At 36.1% G+C, this 19147-nt stretch overlaps 1 protein-coding gene across 6 annotated transcripts in view; it reads right to left on the bottom strand.

Moving 5' to 3' along the window:
* Positions 1-19147, bottom strand: part of CDKL5 (cyclin dependent kinase like 5) — a 198691-nt gene that overhangs the window by 99623 nt on the left and 79921 nt on the right. For all 6 annotated transcript variants that reach the window (XR_008958739.1, XM_057310336.1, XM_057310340.1 and 3 more), the window contains exon 3: positions 18315-18349. Coding sequence is in view for 5 of the 6 variants with exons in the window: in XM_057310336.1 (XP_057166319.1) it covers positions 18315-18349 (35 nt within the window). In the remaining variant the exon portion in view is untranslated. The remainder of the gene's footprint in view (positions 1-18314; positions 18350-19147) is intronic.

Raw genomic sequence — 19147 nt, 5'->3', positions numbered from 1 at the left:
TGAAAGATACAAACTATCAAAATGTACACAAGGGATAACAAATAATCTGAATAGGCCTATATGTATGGAAGAAAATCAATAATAACCTTATAAAACAAAAAGTCCCATATCCAGATTGTTTCATTGGTGACTTCTAAACATTTAAGGAGAGATATACCAATTCTCTACAATCTCTTCCAGAAAAATCTCTTCCTTCCAGAAGTGGAGGAACAATTCTTAACTCACTCTATGAGGTCACAATTAGCTTAATACCAAAACCAGATAAAATCATTAAAAGAAAGTTAAACTACAGACAAATATCTCTCACAAAGATGCAGAAATCCTCAACAAATATTAGCAAAGCAAATACAGCAATGTATAAAAAGAATGACACACCATGACAATATGGGATTTGTCCCAGGTGTGCAAGGCTGGTTCAACATTCTAAAATCAATTCATGTAATCTACCATCATCAGTGGGGTAAAATAGAGACATTGTATCATCAGATCAACTGATGCAGAAACGTTCTGACAAAACCCAACACCCATTTGTGATAAAATCTCTTAGTAATCTAGGAATAGAGAGAACTTCCTCAATTTAATAAAGAATATCTACAAAAACCCTACAGTTAACATCATTCTTAATGGTAAGAAACTTCATGTCTTCCCACTAAGCTCAGGAACAAGGTAAGAATGACCCCTCTCACCACTTTTATTCAACATTTTACTGGGAGTCATAATTAATACAAGAAGACAAGAAAAGGAAATAAAAGGGATATAGATTGGGAGAGAAAAAATAAACTGTTTTGTTCACAGATGATAGGATTGTCCATGAAGAAAATCTCAAAAACCTACAGTGAAAAACTCCTGGAACTAATAAACAATTCTATCCAAGTCACAACTTACAAGGGTAATATACAAAAGTCAACTGCTTTCCCATATGCCAGCAATGAATAATTGGAAACAAAAATTTAAAACAATACCACTTACATTATTACACATACAAAAAAGTACTGAAGTATAAATCTAGCACAATTTTTCCAAGATCTGCATCCAAAAATCACATAGCTATGTTGAAAGAAATCAAAGATTTAAATAAATGGAGAAATACTCTGCGTTGATGGATTAGAAAACTCAGTATTAAGATGTCAATTCTTCTCAACTTGATCTATAGATTCGATGCGATCCCAATCCCCATAAGCTATTTTGTGAAACAGAAAAGAGCCCCCAAAATAGACTCAACACAAACACAGCTGATCTTTGACAAAGAAGCAGAGGCAATCCAATGGGAAGAAAGGTCTTTTCAACAAATGGTACTGGACATCCATATGCAAAATAAAGAATCTAGATACAAACCTTTTAAGTTTAACAGAAACTAACTCAAAGTGGATCATAGACCTAGATACAAAATTAAAAAACTTCTAAAAGGTAACCTAGAAAATCTAGGTGTTCTTGACTTTGGTGATGAGTTTTTAGATACAACACCAAAAGGACAATCCACGAAAAAAAAACTGGTACATTAGTTGTCATTAAAATTAAAATTTTCTGCTCTGCTAAAGTCACTGTTAACAGAATGAAAAGACATGCCACAGACTGGGAGAAAATATGTGCAAAACACATATCTGCAGAGTGATATCACTGAAAATGGCAAAATAGGGAAATCTAGGACTCCATCCTTTCACAGAAACAAATAATGAGCTGGCAAAAGTGTTAGAATCAACTTTTCTAGATCTCTGCAACTAGTCAAAAACATAAAACAACCAGGGAAAGACTTGATAAAGGAAGTAGCTACTTTGTGATATGAGCACGATATACATTTTAAACTGCCCATCTACCTCATCCCACACACCGTATCCATGCTGGACAAGCAGATGACAAATAGAAGGCAAATTCCTCAACCTGATAAAGGACATTTATGAAAAAATCATAGCTAACATCATGCATACTAAATGGTAAAAGACTGAAAGGCTTCTCCCCAAGATCAGGAACAAGACAAAGATAACCACTTTTGCCACTTAATAACATTATACTAGAAATTCTAGCTAGAACAACTGGGCAAGACAAAGAAATAAAAGGTGTCCAAGTTAAAAAGGAAGGAATAAAACTATTCTCATCCACAGATGATATAATTATATACATAGAAAATCCTAAAGAATCCATACATTCGAGCTAACAAATTCACCACAAAGTTGCAGGATAAAAAAATTAAAATACAATAGCCAATAGTCCACAAAATGTTAAACACATAATTACCATATGACCCAGCAATTCTACTCCTGGGTATATATACAAAGGAATTAAGAGCAAGAACTCAAGATACTTGTCTGTGAATGTTCAGAGTAGCATTATTCACATTAGCCAAAAGTGGAAACAATTCAACTGTCCATCAACCAATGAATGGATAAACAAAATGTGGTATATCCATACAATGGAATATTATTCAGCTATAAAAAGGAATGAAGTCCTGATATATAGAATATGAACAAATCTTAAAAACAGTATGCTAAGTAATAGAAGCCAGACACAAAAAGACAAATATTGTATTATTCCATTTATATGAAATATATAAAATAGGTAAAACTGTAGAGACAGAAAGTAGATCAGAAGTTACTAGGGGTTGGGAGTAAGAGGGAATGGGGGAGTTATTGCTTAATTGATACAGTTTTTTGGGGGGAGTGATAAGGAAAATTGGAAATATATAGGTGATGCTTACACAATATTGTGAATACAGTTGATGACACTGAACTGTATACTTAGAAATGGTTAAAATGGTAAATTGTTATACATATTTTACAATAAAAAAACAGTAGTATTTCTATACACTAGCAACTGATGATCCAAAATGGAAATTAAGAAAGCAATTCCATTTACAATAGCATCCAAATGAATAAATACCTAGGAATAAATCTCACCAAGCAGGTAAAAGACTAACACATTGAAAACTACAAAGTACTGATGAAAGAAGTTAAAGAAGACTTAAGTAAATGGAAAGTCCTACATTCATGGATTAGAAAAACTTATATTGTTAAGGTAACAATACTATGTAAAGTAATCCACAGATTCAGTGCCATCCCTATCAAAATTCCAATGGCCTTTTTTTCAGAAATGAAAAGGCTAATCCTCAAATTCATATGGAATTACAAAGGGCTCCCAATAACTAAAATAGGTCCGGGCGGGGGGGGGTGGGGAGGACAAAGTTGGTGGATTCATACTTACTGATTTCAAAACTCAATACAAATCCATAGTAATCAAAAACAGTGTGGCATTGGCATAAAGACAGACACATAAACCACAGGTATAAAACTGAGAGTCTGGAAATAAACCCATACAGTGATGGTCAACTTATTTTCAACAGGGTGACAATACCAATAAATAGGAAAAAAAACTGTCTCTTCAACAAAAGCTGTTGGGACACATCCAAAAGAATTAGGGTGGACCCCTATCTCATAAATACAATAAAATAAATAAATATTAACTCAAAATAAATATTAAATAAAATAAAAATTAATTCAAAATGGATTAACCACTTAAATATAAGAGCTAAAATCATACTACCAATTTTTAAAGAGACATAAGCCATCATGACCTTGGATTTGGCAGTGGTTTCAAAAACATGAGCAAGAGGGGCGCCTGGGTGGCACAGCGGTTAAGCATCTGCCTTCAGCTCAGGGCGTGATCCCGGCGTTATGGGATCGAGCCCCACGTCAGGCTCCTCCTCTGGGAGCCTGCTTCTTCCTCTCCCACTCTCCCTGCTTGGGTTCCCTCTCTCGCTAGCTGTCTCTATCTCTGTCAAATAAATAAATAAAATCTTTAAAAAAAAAAAATGAGCAAGAGAAGAAAAAAAGAGGTAAACTGGACTTCATCAAAATTAAAAACTTTCATGCAAAGAACATTATCAAGAAAGTAAACAGACCACCTACAGAATGAGAAAAAATATTTGCAAACCATATATCTGATAAAGGACTTATATGCAAAATATATAAAGAATTCTTGCAACTCAACAATGAAAACAACCCAATTAAAAAATGGGCAGGGTGGGGGAATGGGCTAAATGGATGATGGGTATTGAAGAGGGCACATGTTGAGATGAGCAATGGGTGTTCAATGTAAATGATGAATCACTAAATTCTACCCCTGAAACCAATACTATACTATATGTTAACTAACTTGAATTTCAATTTTAAAAAATGGGCAAAGGACTTAAATAGACATTTCTACAAAGAAGAGATGCAAATGGACAACAAGCACAAGAAAAGATACTCAACATCACTAATCACTACAGACATGCTAATCAAATACACAAAATGCTACCACTTTACATCACTAGGATGGCCACAACAAGAAGAAATAAGGAAACAAGTATTAGCAAGGATATGGAGAAATTGAAAACCTTGTACATTGCTGGCAGGAATGTAAAGTAGTGCAGCTGCTGTGGAAAAAAGTTTTGCGGTTCCTTGAAAAGTTGAACAAAGAACCCCCGTATTACCCATCGCTTCCGCTCTTAGGTATAAATCCACAAAGTATTGAAAACAGGAACTCAAACAAAACTTGTACACAAAAGTTCACAGCAGCACTATTCATAATAGCCAAAAGGTGGAAAGTGGAAAACAACCCCCATGCAGTTACGGGGTTTGAGAAATACTTGTTTTTCCTTTATTACTGACATAAATATTTTCCTAAGTTCACTTTCATGAAGAATTTATTGAAAAAATGGGAAAGAAGTTTTCACACTATCATTTCAACTACAATCTTCCTCAAAATTACCTCTCCCAAGCTATGTGTTAAGCTTCCTGACAAAAGAAAACAGGATCTTACGTTTGTTGATTTATACATGCTAGGCTAAATTCCTCAAAAATAGGAATTACTTATTGACTTCTACAGAGCCAGTATGAGGCAGAGTATCTGACATTTTGTGGGCACTCAATAGATTTGGCTTAAGCAGATATTTGGTTGAATTATACTTTATAATGCCGTGCCTAAAACAGTGCTTTAAGTACAGAAGGTCCAAAAATTTTTGATATTTTAAAATTAAAAGGCTTTAACATATGAAAAAAAAACCTTTAAATTAGGAAAGAGTAAAGCTCAAAAGCATTGTAGAATATCAACTCTAGCTTCTAAAAGTTATTTCAGGGTTGGATTACTTTTTATATAGAAATAGATCATTGTGGGGGCGCCTGGGTGGCACAGCGGTTAAGCGTCTGCCTTCGGCTCAGGGCGTGATCCCGGCGTTATGGGATCGAGCCCCACATCAGGCTCCTCCGCTATAAGCCTGCTTCTTCCTCTCCTACTCCCCCTGCTTGTGTTCCCTCTCTCGCTGGCTGTCTCTGTCTCTGTCGAATAAATAAATAAAATCTTTAAAAAAAAAAAAAAAGAAAGAAAAGAAATAGATCATTGTGTACTACTTTCCATTTACTGCTTTCAACAACTGATAGTTATGCTTAACTACTTAAAAGTATCCACTATATGGGCATTTGTTGATCAGTTCCTTTTCTTGTGTTACCAGTGAACACATAATTCAGGCCTCTGGAAAAAAAAAAAAAAAAAAAAAAGATTCACTTTCATTTTTGCTCCTGAAGTTTTGAAAAGAAGTTGCATTAAAGAGCTAGTGTAAATCCCTTAAGCACAGACATTTATCAGAGACTAATGAAATTACTCATCTGAAGAAGGTATAGAATGTTCTTTTGTCTGAACTAACTATGTTTTTATGATTAGCGGAGAAGAAGACTTTAAAGTCCATCTAGTGTCCCTGCCAACTCATCCTCTAGAAGGGTAGAGGAGTGTGTGGGGGAGGGAGGGACAAATCATTTAGGAACTGAGTCACTGTGGGAAGGATGAAAAAGGTAAAGTCTTCTGCGTAGACAATGCATGCAGAGTTATTATCGGCCAGTTCTAACATGACCATTTCTTTATCCCATTTACTAAAAACCAGACAAACAAAACAAATCTAGATAAGGATGATGAGGCTAAAGGTAAAAGCCCAAAATTATTTTATTTCCCTGAAGAAGTTAGATTCACCTGTGAATTGATATACGAGCCATTATTTCTTTTGATAATAAGACAACAGAAACATAGGTAGTTTGCTCTGTATCAAAACACTAGCAGAGAGCGGAGTCCAAGATGGTGGAGGAGTAGGAGACCTTAGTTTCATCTGGTCCCAGGAATTCATCTAGATAGCTATCCAATCATTCTGAAAACCTGAGAACTCAACCAGAGATCTAAGGAAAGAATAGCTGCAACTCTACAAAGAGAAAAGTGACCACTTTCTGCAAGGTAGGAGGTACGTAGAAGTCAATCCCTGGCGCTATATGGAAAGATACACTGGGCAGGGGAGTCTCCGTCAGCCGGCACGGGAAAGTGATATGGCAGCCGAGCACAACATCAGAACTTTTAATTTTTTTTTATTTTTTTTTAAAGATTTTATTTATTTATTGGACAGAGATAGAGACAGCCAGCAAGAGAGGGAACACAAGCAGGGGGAGTGGGAGAGGAAGAAGCAGGCTCCTAGCAGAGGAGCCTGATGTGGGGCTCGATCCCATAACGCTGGGATCACGCCCTGAGCCGAAGGCAGCCGCTTAACCACTGTGCCACCCAGGCGCCCCAACATCAGAACTTTTAGAAGTCTGCTCCAGTGAGGGATGTCCCTGCCTGAAAGGTGCTCAGGTGGTGAAGCAGAGCAATATCCTAGGTGGGACAGTGTGGTCTCAGGATCCTCGGGGTCACAGGAAGACAGGGGTGCCTGAGTGCGGCAGAGTTCCCAGGCATCGGAGCAGGGAAGCCAGCTACAATCAACAGGCACAGGAGTGGGCTCTCAGCTCAGGGTTGCCATAAACCATGAACTGTGTCACAGTCGGGCAACCACTCTCTGAGCAGGGGCACAGTGAGCAGCAGAACTGCCACGAAACCCTCTCCTCCCTCCCCCGGGTTTGGAGACTCAAAAGGTTTGGAGACTACGTGCCTGAGATAGAAACATGCAGTCACAGGCTGGGTGAGCATGGAGTGCTGACCGAGACCAGGGAGACAGGAGCGATTGACTGCTTTTCCCTGAGGGCGCCTTGAGGAGTGGGGCCCTGAGCTCTGTTGGCTCTGGGGCTGGAGAATGGGAGGCCGTCATTTTCATTCTCATCCTCTTAAGTGCCCCCCAGAAAGCCTTCAGGGAACAAAAGCCACATAGAACAATCCTGAGCAGATTACTTAACTTGGCCCCCTGGCAAGGACGGTGCAATTCCACCCAGGGCAAAGACACTTGAGAATCAATGCAACAGCCTCCTCCCCCAGAAGATCAGCAGGAACATTCCACTAAGATGAAATTTACCAATCATAGAGAACTACAAAACTCCAAAGTTAGGGGAAAATAGTATAGAGAATTCATGGGTTTTTTTACCCATGATTCTTTAGTCTTTCAATTTTATTTTTTTTCTCTTTCATTTTCAAACAATTTCTTATTTTATCGACTTTTTTAAAATCTTTTTTTAATTTTCATCTTTACAGTTATCGTCTATCCTTCCAATGTATTTAATTTTATTTTTGTATATATATACATATAAATATATATATATATTTAATTTCATTTGTGTGTGTGTGTGTATATATATATATATATATATATGTTTTCTTTCTTTACAATTTTTGGATGCAGTTTCTTCTAATAAACTGACCAAAATACACTCAGGATATAGTGTATTGCTCTGTTCTGTTCACCTGTTTATATTCTTTTTTTTTTCCCCTTTTCTCTTTTAATTTTCATTTTCACAGTTACATTCTATCCTTTCATTGTAATTAATTTTATTTTTGTACAAATATAAATTTTTCATTCTTTACAATTTTGGGATTTAGTTTTCTAACAAATGGACCAAAATACACACAGGATTCAGTGTATTCCTCTATTCTGTCCACCTGATTATACTCTCCTTCTCCCCCTCCCCACCCCCCGGTTTCAGGTCTCTTCTAATTTGTTTAGTGTGTATTTCTCTGGGGTTGTTGTTGCCATTTTAGTATTCGTTCTCTCATCCATCTATTCTTCTCTGGACAGAATAACAAGACGGAAAAACTCACCTCAAAAAAGAGAACAAGAGGCAGTACTGACTGCCAAAGACCTAATCAGTATAGATGTAAGTAAAATGTTGGAACTATACTTCAGAATAACGATTATAAAGATACTAGCTGGGCTTGAAAAAAGCATAGAAGAAACGAGAGAATCCCTTTCTGGAGAAATAAAAGAACTAAAGTCGATATCAAAAGGATATCATAAAGGATACTGATGAGGTGTAATAAAAAATGGAGGCTCTGATAGGATAAATGTAGAAGAAGAGAGAATTAGTGATATAAAAGACAAAATGATGGAGAATAAAGAAGCTGAGACAAAGAGAGAACTACCACTGGATCAAGAAGGTAGAATTCAAGAGACAAGTGATATAATAAAGCAAAACAATAGTAAAACAATTGGGATCCCAGAAGAGGAAAGAAAGAGGGGGACAGAAAGTATACTGGAGCAAATTATAGTGGAGACCTGCCCTAACCTGAGGAAGGAAACAGACATCAAAGTCCAGGAGGCACAGTCCTCAAAAACCAATAAGAATAGGTCAACACCCCGACATATAATAGTGAAACTTGCAAATCTCAGAGACAAAGAGGAAATCCTAAAAGCAGCTTGGGACAAGAGGTCTGCAACCTATAAGGTTAGAAACATTAGACTGGCAGCAGCCGACCTATTAATGGAGACATGGCAGGCCAGAAAGAACTGATACAATCTGATAATGATATAATCAGGGTGCTAAATGAGAAAAATATGCAGCCAAGAATACTTTATCCAGCTAGGAATGTCATTCAAAATAGAAGGAGTGATAAAAAGCTTCCAGGACAAAAAGAAACTAAAAGAATTTGTGATCACCAAACCAGCCCTACAAGAAATATTAAAAGGGATCTTCTAAGCACAGAGCCCAAAGGTAACATACATCAGAAAGGAACAGAGACAATATACAGAAACAGTCACTTTACAGGTAATACAATGGCACTAAATTCGTATTTTTCAATAGTTACTCTGAATGTAAATGGGCTTAATGCCCCATTCAAAAGACACAAGATATCAGATTGGATAAAAAAGCAAGACCCATCTATGCTTTCTGCAAGAGACATATTTTAGACCCAAAGACACCTCCAGATTTAAAGTGAGGGGGTGGAAAAGCATTTATCATGTTAATGGACATCAAAAGAAAGCTGGGGTGGCAATTCTTACATCAGACAAATTAGATTTTAAACCAAAGACTATATTAAGAGATGAGGAAAGACACTATATCATAATTAAAGGGTCCATCCAACAAGAAGATCTAACAACTGTAAATATTTATGCCCCTAACATGGAAGCAGCCAATTATATAAGCCAATTAATAACAAAATTTTAAAAACACACCAATAATAACACAATAAGAGTAGGGGACTTTAACACCCCACTCACTGCAATGGACAGATCATCTAAGCAGAAGATCAACAAGGAAATAAGGGCTTTGAATGACACACTGGACCAGATGGACTTCACAGATATATTCGGAACATTCCATCCTAAAGCCACAGAATACACAATTTTCTCGAGTGCACACGGAACATTCTCCAAAATAGATCACATACTTGGTCACAAATCAGGTCTCAACCAGTACCAAAAGACTGAGATCATTCCCTGCATATTTTCAGACCACAATGCTTTGAAACTGGAACTCAATCATAGGAAGAGATTTGGAAAGAACTCAAACACATGGAGGCTAAAGAGCATCCTACTAAAGAATGAATGGGTCAAACAGGAAATTAAAGAAGAATTTTAAAAATTCATGGAAACAAATGAAAATGAAAACACAACTGTTCAAAATCTTTGGGATCCAATAAAGGCGGGCCTAAGACAGAAGTATATAGCAATGCAAGCCTTTCTCAACAAACAAGAAAGCTCTCAAAGACACAACCTAACCTTACAACTAAAGGAGCTGGAGAAAGAATAGCAAATAGAGCCTAATCCCAGCAAGAGAAGAGAAATAATAGAGATTGGGGCAGAAATCAATAAAATAGAAACCAAAAGAATAACAGAATAGATCAACGAAACAAGGAGCTGGATCTTTGAAAGAATTAATAAGATTGATAAACCCCTGGCCAGACTTATCAAAAAGAAAAGAGAAAGGACCCAAATTAATAAAATCATGAATGAAAAAGGAGAGATCAGAACCAACACCAAAGAAATACAATTACAAGAACATATCATAAGCAATATATGCCAAAAAATTAGGTGATCTGGAAGAAATGGATGCATTCCTAGAGACGTATAAACTACCAAAACCGAAACAGGAAGAAATAGAAAACCTGAACGGACCAGCAAGGAAACTGAAGCAGTAATCAAAAATCTCCCAACAAACAAAAGCCCAGGGCCAAATGGCTTCCCAGGGAAATTCTTCCAAACATTTAAAGAAGAGCTAATACCTAATCTTCTGAAGCTGTTTCAAAAAATAGAAATGGAAGGAAAACTTTCAAACTCATTCTACGAGGCCAGCATTACCTTGATCCCAAAACCAGACAAAGACCCTACCAAAGAGTAGAACTGCACACCAATATTCCTGATGAACATGGATGCAAAAATTCTCACCAAAATACTAGTCAATAGGATCCAACAGTACATTAAAAGGATGATTCGCCACAACCAAGTGGGATTTATTCCTGGGCTGCAAGGGTGGTTCAACATCCGCAAATTAATCAATGTGATAGACTACATAAATAAAACAAAGGACAAGAACCATATGATCCTCTCAATAGATGCAGAAAAAACATCTGAGAAAGTATAGCATCCTTTCTTGATTAAAACCCTCCACAGTGTAGGGATAGATGGAACATACCTCAATATCATAAAAGCCACATACGAAAAGCCCACAGTGAATATCATTCTCAATGGGAAAACACTGAGAGCTTTTTTCCTAAGGTCAGGAACACGGCAGGGATGTCCACTATCACCACTGCCGTTTAACACAGTACTAGAAGTCCTAGCCTCAGCAAACAGACAACAAAAAGAAATAAAATGCATCCAAATCAGCAAAGAAGTCAAACTATCACTCTTTGCAGATGACATGATACTCTATGTGGAAAACCCAAAGACTCCACCCTAAAACTGCTAGAACTCACAGGAATTCAGCAATGTGGCAGGATATAAAATCAACGCACAGAAAACAGTTCCATTCCTATACATGAACAATGAGACAGAAGAAAGAGAAATTAAGGAATCGATCCCATTTACAATTGCACCCAAAACCGTAAGATACCTAGGAATAAACCTAACCAAAGAGGCAAAGGAGGGGCGCCTGGGTGGCGCAGTTGTTAAGCGTCTGCCTGCGGCTCGGGGCGTGGTCCCAGGGTCCTGGGATCAGGCCCCACATCGGGCTCCTCTGCTGGGAGCCTGCTTCTTCCTCTCCCACTCCCCCTGCTTGTGTTCCCTCTCTCGCTGGCTGTCTCTCTCTCTCTCTCTCTCTGGCAAATAAATAAATAAATAAAATCTTTAAAAAAAAAAAAAAAAACAAAGAGGCAAAGGATCAGTACTCAGAAAACTATAGAACACTCATGAAAGAAATTGAGGAAGACACAAAGAAATGGAAAAACGTCCCATTCCCATGGATTGGAAGAATAAATCTTGTTAAAATGTCTAAGCTACCTAGAGCAATCTATACATTCAATGCAATCCCTATAAAACACCATCAACTTTTTTCACAGAGCTGGAACAAATAATCCTAAAATTTGTATGGAACCAGAAAAGACCCTGAATACCCAAGGGAATGTTGAAAAAGAAAACCAAAGCTGGTGGCATCACAATTCTGGATTTCAAGCTTTATTACAAAGCTGTAATCATCAAGACGGTATGGTAGTGGCAAAAAAAAAAAAAAAAAAGGCACATAGATCAATGGAACAGAATAGAGCACCCAGAAATGGACCCTCAACTCTATGGTCAACTCATCTTTGACAAAGCAGGAAAGAATATCCAATGGAAAAAAGACAGTCTCTTCAACAAATGGTGTTGAGAAAATTGGACATCCACCTACAGAAGAATGAAACTGGACCGTTTCCTTACAACATTCACAAAAATAGACTCAAAATAGATGAAAGACCTAAATGTGAGACAGGAATCCATCAAAATCCTAGAGGAGAACAGAGGCAGCAACCTCTGTGACTTCAGCCGCAGTAACTTCTTGCTAGACATGTCTCCAAAGGCAAGGGAAACAAAGGCAAAAATGAACTACTGGGACTTCATCAAGATAAAAAGCTTTTGCACAGCAAAGGAAACAGTTGACAAAACCAAGAGACAACTGACAGAATGGGAGAAGATATTTGCAAATGACATACATACCAGATAAAGGGCTCGTACCCAAAATCTTAAAGAACTTAACAAACTCAACACCCAAAGAACAAAGACACGAACAGACATTTCTCCAGAGAAGACACCCAAATGGCCAACAGACACATGAAAAAATGTTCAACATCACTCAGCATGAGGGAAATACAAATCAACATGACAATGAGATACCACCTCACACCAGTCAGAAGGGCTAAAATTAACCACTCAGGAACCAAAGATGTTGGCAAGGATGTGGAAAAAGGGGAACCCTCCTACACTGTTGGTGGGAATGCAAGCTGGTGCAGCCGCTCTAGAAAACCATATGGAGGTTCCTCAAAAAGTTGAAAATAGAGCTATCCTATGATGCAGCAATTGCACTACTGGGTATTTATCCCAAAGATACAAATGTAATGATCTGAAGGGGCACCTGCACCCCAGTGTTTATAGCAGGAATGTCCACAATAGCCAAACTATGAAAAGAGACCAAATGTCCATTGACTGATGAATGGATAAAGAAGATGTAGTGTGTGTGTGTGTGTGTGTGTGTGTGTGTGTGTATACACACTACATACACACACACACACACACACACACACACACACACACGGAATAATCAGCCATCAAAAAAAGATGAAATCTTGCCATTTGCAAAGACGTGGATGGAATTAGAGGGTATTATGCTAAGCTAAATAAGTCAATCAGAGAAAGACAATTACATGATCTCACTCATATGTGGAATTTAAAAAACAAAACAGAGGATCATAGGGGAAGAGAGGAAAAAATAAAACAAGACGAAAATCAGAGAGGGAGACAAACCATAAGAAACTCTTAATCATAGGAAACAAAGTGTTGCTGGAGGGGAGAGGGGTGGGGGGATGGGGTAACTGGGTGTTGGACATTAAGGAGGGCATGTGATGTAATGAGCACTGGGGATTATATAAGACTGATGAATAACTAACCTCTACCTCTGAAACTAATAATACATCATATGTTAATTAATTGAATTTAAATAAAAAAATTTTAAAGACTAGCTGAATCTGAAATACAGAATATTATAACACAAAGAAGTATGATTTTAATAAGACTTTCGTAGTGTTCCAGAAACTGTTCTACAATTAATTGGATCAGCAAGAAAAGCTAGGCCAAGAGAGGAACCCACATAGAAGTAATGGTTCTATGAGTGCCCCTTTAAGAGTAGATAGAAGATGTCTTCCCCCACTAATAATTCCTATGATCTTTGCTCCTGACCCAAAGTCCAGTTGAACAGTGGCATCTCATTAATCTCCATAACCTGCAGTAAATTAATATCATTTAGGAAAGTGTGATTACTTCAAAAAAATCATGGTGAAATAATCAACCAATACTGAAATATTTCCAGCTGCTTCCGATCTTTATTAAAAACCCAAGCCTCTCTCTAATTTTCTTCAAATGGTAGAAATTTTGTACACAAGAAGCAGGAATCCATATCCTACTTATATTTAAATAAGGAGGAAAGTAATGACAAAGAAAATAATATAATTAATCCCATATATTCAGTTTGTTATTGTTGATTCTTCTCTTTTAAGTTGTGTTTTAAAAGCTCAATTCACATGTAAAACTTAAATCTAAAAAAAATTTAAAGGCTTGTTTCATTTAATGTGGAAAAAAACTGAAACAATGTTTATTTTGTTTTAGTAGAAAATAACTGTATGGTTTTAGATGGCACACTATAAATAATCTGGTAAACTGGTGATGGGTTCATTGACTTTTCCCTCAAGTATCTGCTTAAAATAGTTCAGTTTTTTAGTTTTTAAAAATGACAGTATCACCACTCAGCTTTTTGGTAGAAAACAAAATTAATCTGAAAAAGAAAAACAGGGTCAGTAATTCAAAATACATAATGCTTGCTAAAAATGAACCGTTATAACAAAAGACAAATTGTGCATAATAAGTGATTAATAACCCAAGAGTGCCTTTTAGTGGGGTGAAAATACGGGGATTCCTGACTAGTGAATATTTAATCACATCTATTCCTCCTACTACTCTCAATCTCAATTTCTCAACTCTCAAAAGAGAAAAATGGCACAAACCGGATTTTCTCAACCTGCTCTCTCCTTAACCTCTTGCAATTTGGCATTCAATGTGCCATTTCACTTAAAGGGGTCATCAATAAATGACGATATTAAAAGAAGTGGGTTTTCTCACCCCTCAATCCTTATCATCATGGATCTTTTTATGGATTTTTACACTGTTGGTAAGTACCATTTTTAAAAATCTTTCTTCCTTGCTTTCCCACTCCTTTCAGTGAGACTATTTAAGGCACACCCTTAACTCCGCTCTGCACTCCCGCTTGGAAGGTCCTTAACATTTCACAGTCATGATCAAGTTAGTGTTTCTGGCATCACATGAAACCTGGTTCCACCACTTCTTAGGTGCATAACCTTGGCCCTAACATTATCTCTCTAATGACTCTGCTTTCTTATCTGTAAAATGGGTATAAGAGTAGGGCTGTTGTGAGTAGTAAATGGACAACATCTACAGAGTTGGCTGGCATATGTTAGATGCTCAGTATGTGGTATTTATTATCAGGTTTGGTATTTTACTGCCATTTTATTCTTTTTTATGAAAGCCAAACTCATTATTTCTCCCCCAAAACTTACATACCCTTTATAAGTTTGTCAGTCATATAAATAATAGCAACGATTTTTCAGTTTACCACAAACCCTTGGGATCATCTCTAATCCTTCCACCGGCACCTGGTACTCTACAGTGGCCCTTATTTTTGGTTCTATAATTTAAGTCAACTTTATTATTTATTAAATACTTCTAGGCTCTACCCTAATGCTGGATTCTTCATGCCTTTGTATAATTAGCTATCCCAAGAGCATATGTCACCTACCACTTCAAAACAAACAAAAATTTCTCATATGTCAACCGCAGCCACGGGAAAGGAAATACGTGAATCAGACTTCCCTGTCCTAGGATCAATTAGCATCACCCTCCAACCTCTCTCAATCAGGCTGCACAACACCTTGTTTCCAGTTCTAATCACATCTCCCTATGTCACTCCATTCCATTTGCCCTACTTTGTTGTAAGGATGACCTCTCTGAACTTCTGCAAAGAAAAGTATGCTGTAAAATATGCCTAAGCACTTCAAAACAGACATGCAAATAAAAAGACAACCAGCAATGCATATCGGGAGAGTAAAGGTCCAAACCAGAACTTCTTCCAAATATGAGTAGCCCTAAGGTGCCATAAGTAGCTTAACACTTACTGCTAAGAATTTTCATATATATGCCAATGTGCATATATACAATAAACAGAAGCTGTGAAAAAGAGAGTATAGTTACATTTTTCTTTTTTAATTGTACAGCATTTGTTTCAGAAAATTAAGAAGTATGGTGTTTGGCCTGGAATAGCCAAGGAACACTGTGTTCACAATAGACAAGATACATTTGTTTATAAACATGACCTCTAAATTTCTTGCAACAGTACACGATTTAAAACAATAACTTTCTTTCATACTTGCTCAAATACATAATGTGCTAGGAATTCTTTAATTATATATATACCCACAGCCAACCTTATCCAAAAGAGATAAAACTGATGCATAAGTGATCACACGTACCTACGCATAATCGTACAGACCTGATTTATACATTTTTATAAGTGTTTCATTAAGCCTTTAAAAGCTATGCAAAATATATAGGTGTGATTATTTTACATATCATGGGTATAACAGGGAGGATTATATCCATTTTTAAATATAACATGAGATTTCATAGTAATCTACTTGTTTGATCCCCAAAGGGTAAATCTTAGAAGCATCAAATTCTCTTTTTGGATAATGGGGTAAAGACTGAAGCTCTGATTCTAGCTGAAAAGAGGATATATCTATAACAAGTCTAATGACTAAACAGCTGCAGATTCTAAAAAGAGTTTTATATTACTCTGAGGTAGGCATTAATTTATGCTTTACATTTTCCATCCAGCAACATCTTTTTAGATGCATGTAAAGGAAAAAACAACAATACTTAGAGAGCTGGTCTGTGAGTCCCTTATTTAGTGAAGGGCAGTAAAAAAGAGATTATTTTTAGATGCAGTGTCATTTGCAGCAACCTCATGGGTTATTTTTTCAAGTATCTGTTCTTCTACCTCTTCAGACCATAAGCCAGACAAGAGCAAGAAAATTATGGTTTATTCATCCTTTTAACTCAAACTGCCCTAGGAATCATAGTTCACATTTAGAGTTGGTTTCTCAAGAGCAGAGATACCTGTTCTCATCTACTTTCATTATGGGCCCATCTTGCTGGGACTAACAGTGTGCATTATGAGAATCAGGTACAAGTAACAGACATTTCTTCACACACAAATAAACCACACACTTGGAAAGATAAAAACAATATATTCAACTAACAAAGTTTATTTTTACATAAAAGGCAGAAAGAGAGCTTAGATAAGGTCAAAAACAAAGTATAGGTGAAACAGTCATAGGAAGAAGTGGGACAAGACTGAGAGAAACCGCTGTTGAAGATCTGCATTATATATCAGAAATCTTTCAATTTTAAAACTCAAAGATTAAGAACTGAAGCGTCCATTTATTATGCTGCATAAACAGAGCCATGGTATAAAAGGAAGTATTGTGTTTATTGAAAGAGTCAAATTTAACAACCTATTTCCCCTGAGTAGTATCCACCGAGGAATTTTATTTTTTTAAAGCTTCAGAAATTTATTGTAACTCAAGGCAACTCATTAACAGTATACAATTCATTAGAAAGCTTTTCATTTGTTTAATTTCCTACAGCAGTAATATTTCTTAACAAGATATTCAAGGTGCTAAATTTCTTTTGATTGTGTTTATTATTTTAAATTCTTAATCATCCTAAATCAATAACCACAGTATTCAAACCATTTTTTTAAGGATTTACTGGTAGAGATCTTCAGATACTTTGAACCTAAGATACTTTGAACACCCAATTTTAAGAATAGAAAATTCACTGAATTAAGAGATTTATGATCTAAAACCCAAAAACACATCAACTGGCATGAAGCCTTATATCCAAAACATACCATTTTATACAACAGGAAAGAAAAAATAAACATAAAAACGGTATCCTCTTTATTTATGCATATATACACATACATAAATGTTATGATAGATTTGAGAGTTTAAATTATGACTTGGGCTAAATTTTTAAACTCAAACATAAATAATTCCACTAGAAAATATCACAAAAAACTTTAACCTTTCATCTTAACAAAATTATACACAAAATACCATGAGGCCAGATACTAATACTCAGACTAGGTATACCACAACAGAAAAATATTTAACCTAATATTTAAAATTGTTACAGTTGCAACACTTGCCACCTTAAAGTTAGTCTCTGAGTAAAACATGCTTATCACTGAGCAACAGCTATGGGAATCCTGAAATAATTTCCCTGAATAATTGGTGATTAGTATAACAGTCAAATAATCTATAGTAAGATCCATTTCAAGGCTACTCAAGGGTGATCAACTACAATCAATAATGATAATCATACATTATTATCTGAAGCCCTATTTTATAACCAAACACCCATCTGCTACCTTTTGAAATCTGGATTCAGATCTACCAAGCAATATAAGTTATTGGGTCTACATGAAAAATAATGACTGAATGAAACTCATCCTTGTTCATAAATACTTGAACATAAATCTGTCACTACCTTGATTTCTTCTATATCACCTTTTCTCTCCTCCCATTAGGAAGCTTTTCACCTATACACAAAGGTCAGTTGAGAAAAAACAGCATATGACTGCAAATAACTAATGACTACCTAATCATGATAAAGCTTGTCCAAAAGTAGTCTTTTTCTAGGTTCACATGTTCATTCTACTTCATTAAGCATCATTATCATAGCCAGACAGTTTTAATTATATGCCCACGTGCACAGAACAATACATTAGTTTCTAAACGGTTAAACATATACATTATTTTCATTTTAAAAAACATGTACTTGCCTTGTGTCTGCATTTAAGTACAACTCCATAGGCGCCTACAATAAAAAGAAATAAAAAATTAGGGGCACATATACAAACTATAGCTCTTAGAGAAATAAACGTTCTATTATATTTATATTAGCTATCAGTATATGATATAATAATGATTCCTAAAATGACAATACTCTGCAGTGATAATGCAGTGAGCTGCATACAAACAAAACGTGGATATTTAGTATATATTTTTTATAAAAACAAGAGTATAAGCAACTCATTTACCCAAATATCTTTAAATGTTTCTCTTTTTAAAGAAAACTTCACTTGAAACATTTTAAATTTAAGGTTAAAATTACTGGAGACAGGGGCGCCTGGGTGGCACAGCGGTTAAGCGTCTGCCTTCGGCTCAGGGCATGATCCCGGCGTTATGGGATCGAGCCCCACATCAGGCTCCTTCGCTATGAGCCTGCTTCTTCCTCTCCCACTCCCCCTGCCTGTGTTCCCTCTCGCTGGCTGTCTCTATCCTGTCGAATAAATAAATAAAATCTTTAAAAATAAATAAATAAATAAATAAATAAATAAATAACTAAATAAATAAAAATAAAAATAAAATAAAATAAAATAAAATTACTGGAGACAAGATTTAGACATAAGAACTTTAAGAGTAAATTTTTAAAAACCTCAAAATATTGTAGAAAACTTAAAATTTAAAAGCTAATTGATTCCCAATAGTAAGCTCAGGTACCAAGCCTACCAAATATATTCTCAGTCCTAGGAAACATTTAAGTACTCTTCCGGGATACTGGAATGTCTTTCCTGACTGGCAAAATAATATAGGCCTAAGCATTCCAATTAAC

The sequence above is a fragment of the Ursus arctos genome, chromosome X, assembly GCF_023065955.2.
Source record: "Ursus arctos isolate Adak ecotype North America chromosome X, UrsArc2.0, whole genome shotgun sequence".
NCBI classification, from domain to species: domain Eukaryota; kingdom Metazoa; phylum Chordata; class Mammalia; order Carnivora; family Ursidae; genus Ursus; species Ursus arctos.
This window is presented reverse-complemented; position numbering and strand designations above follow the sequence as displayed.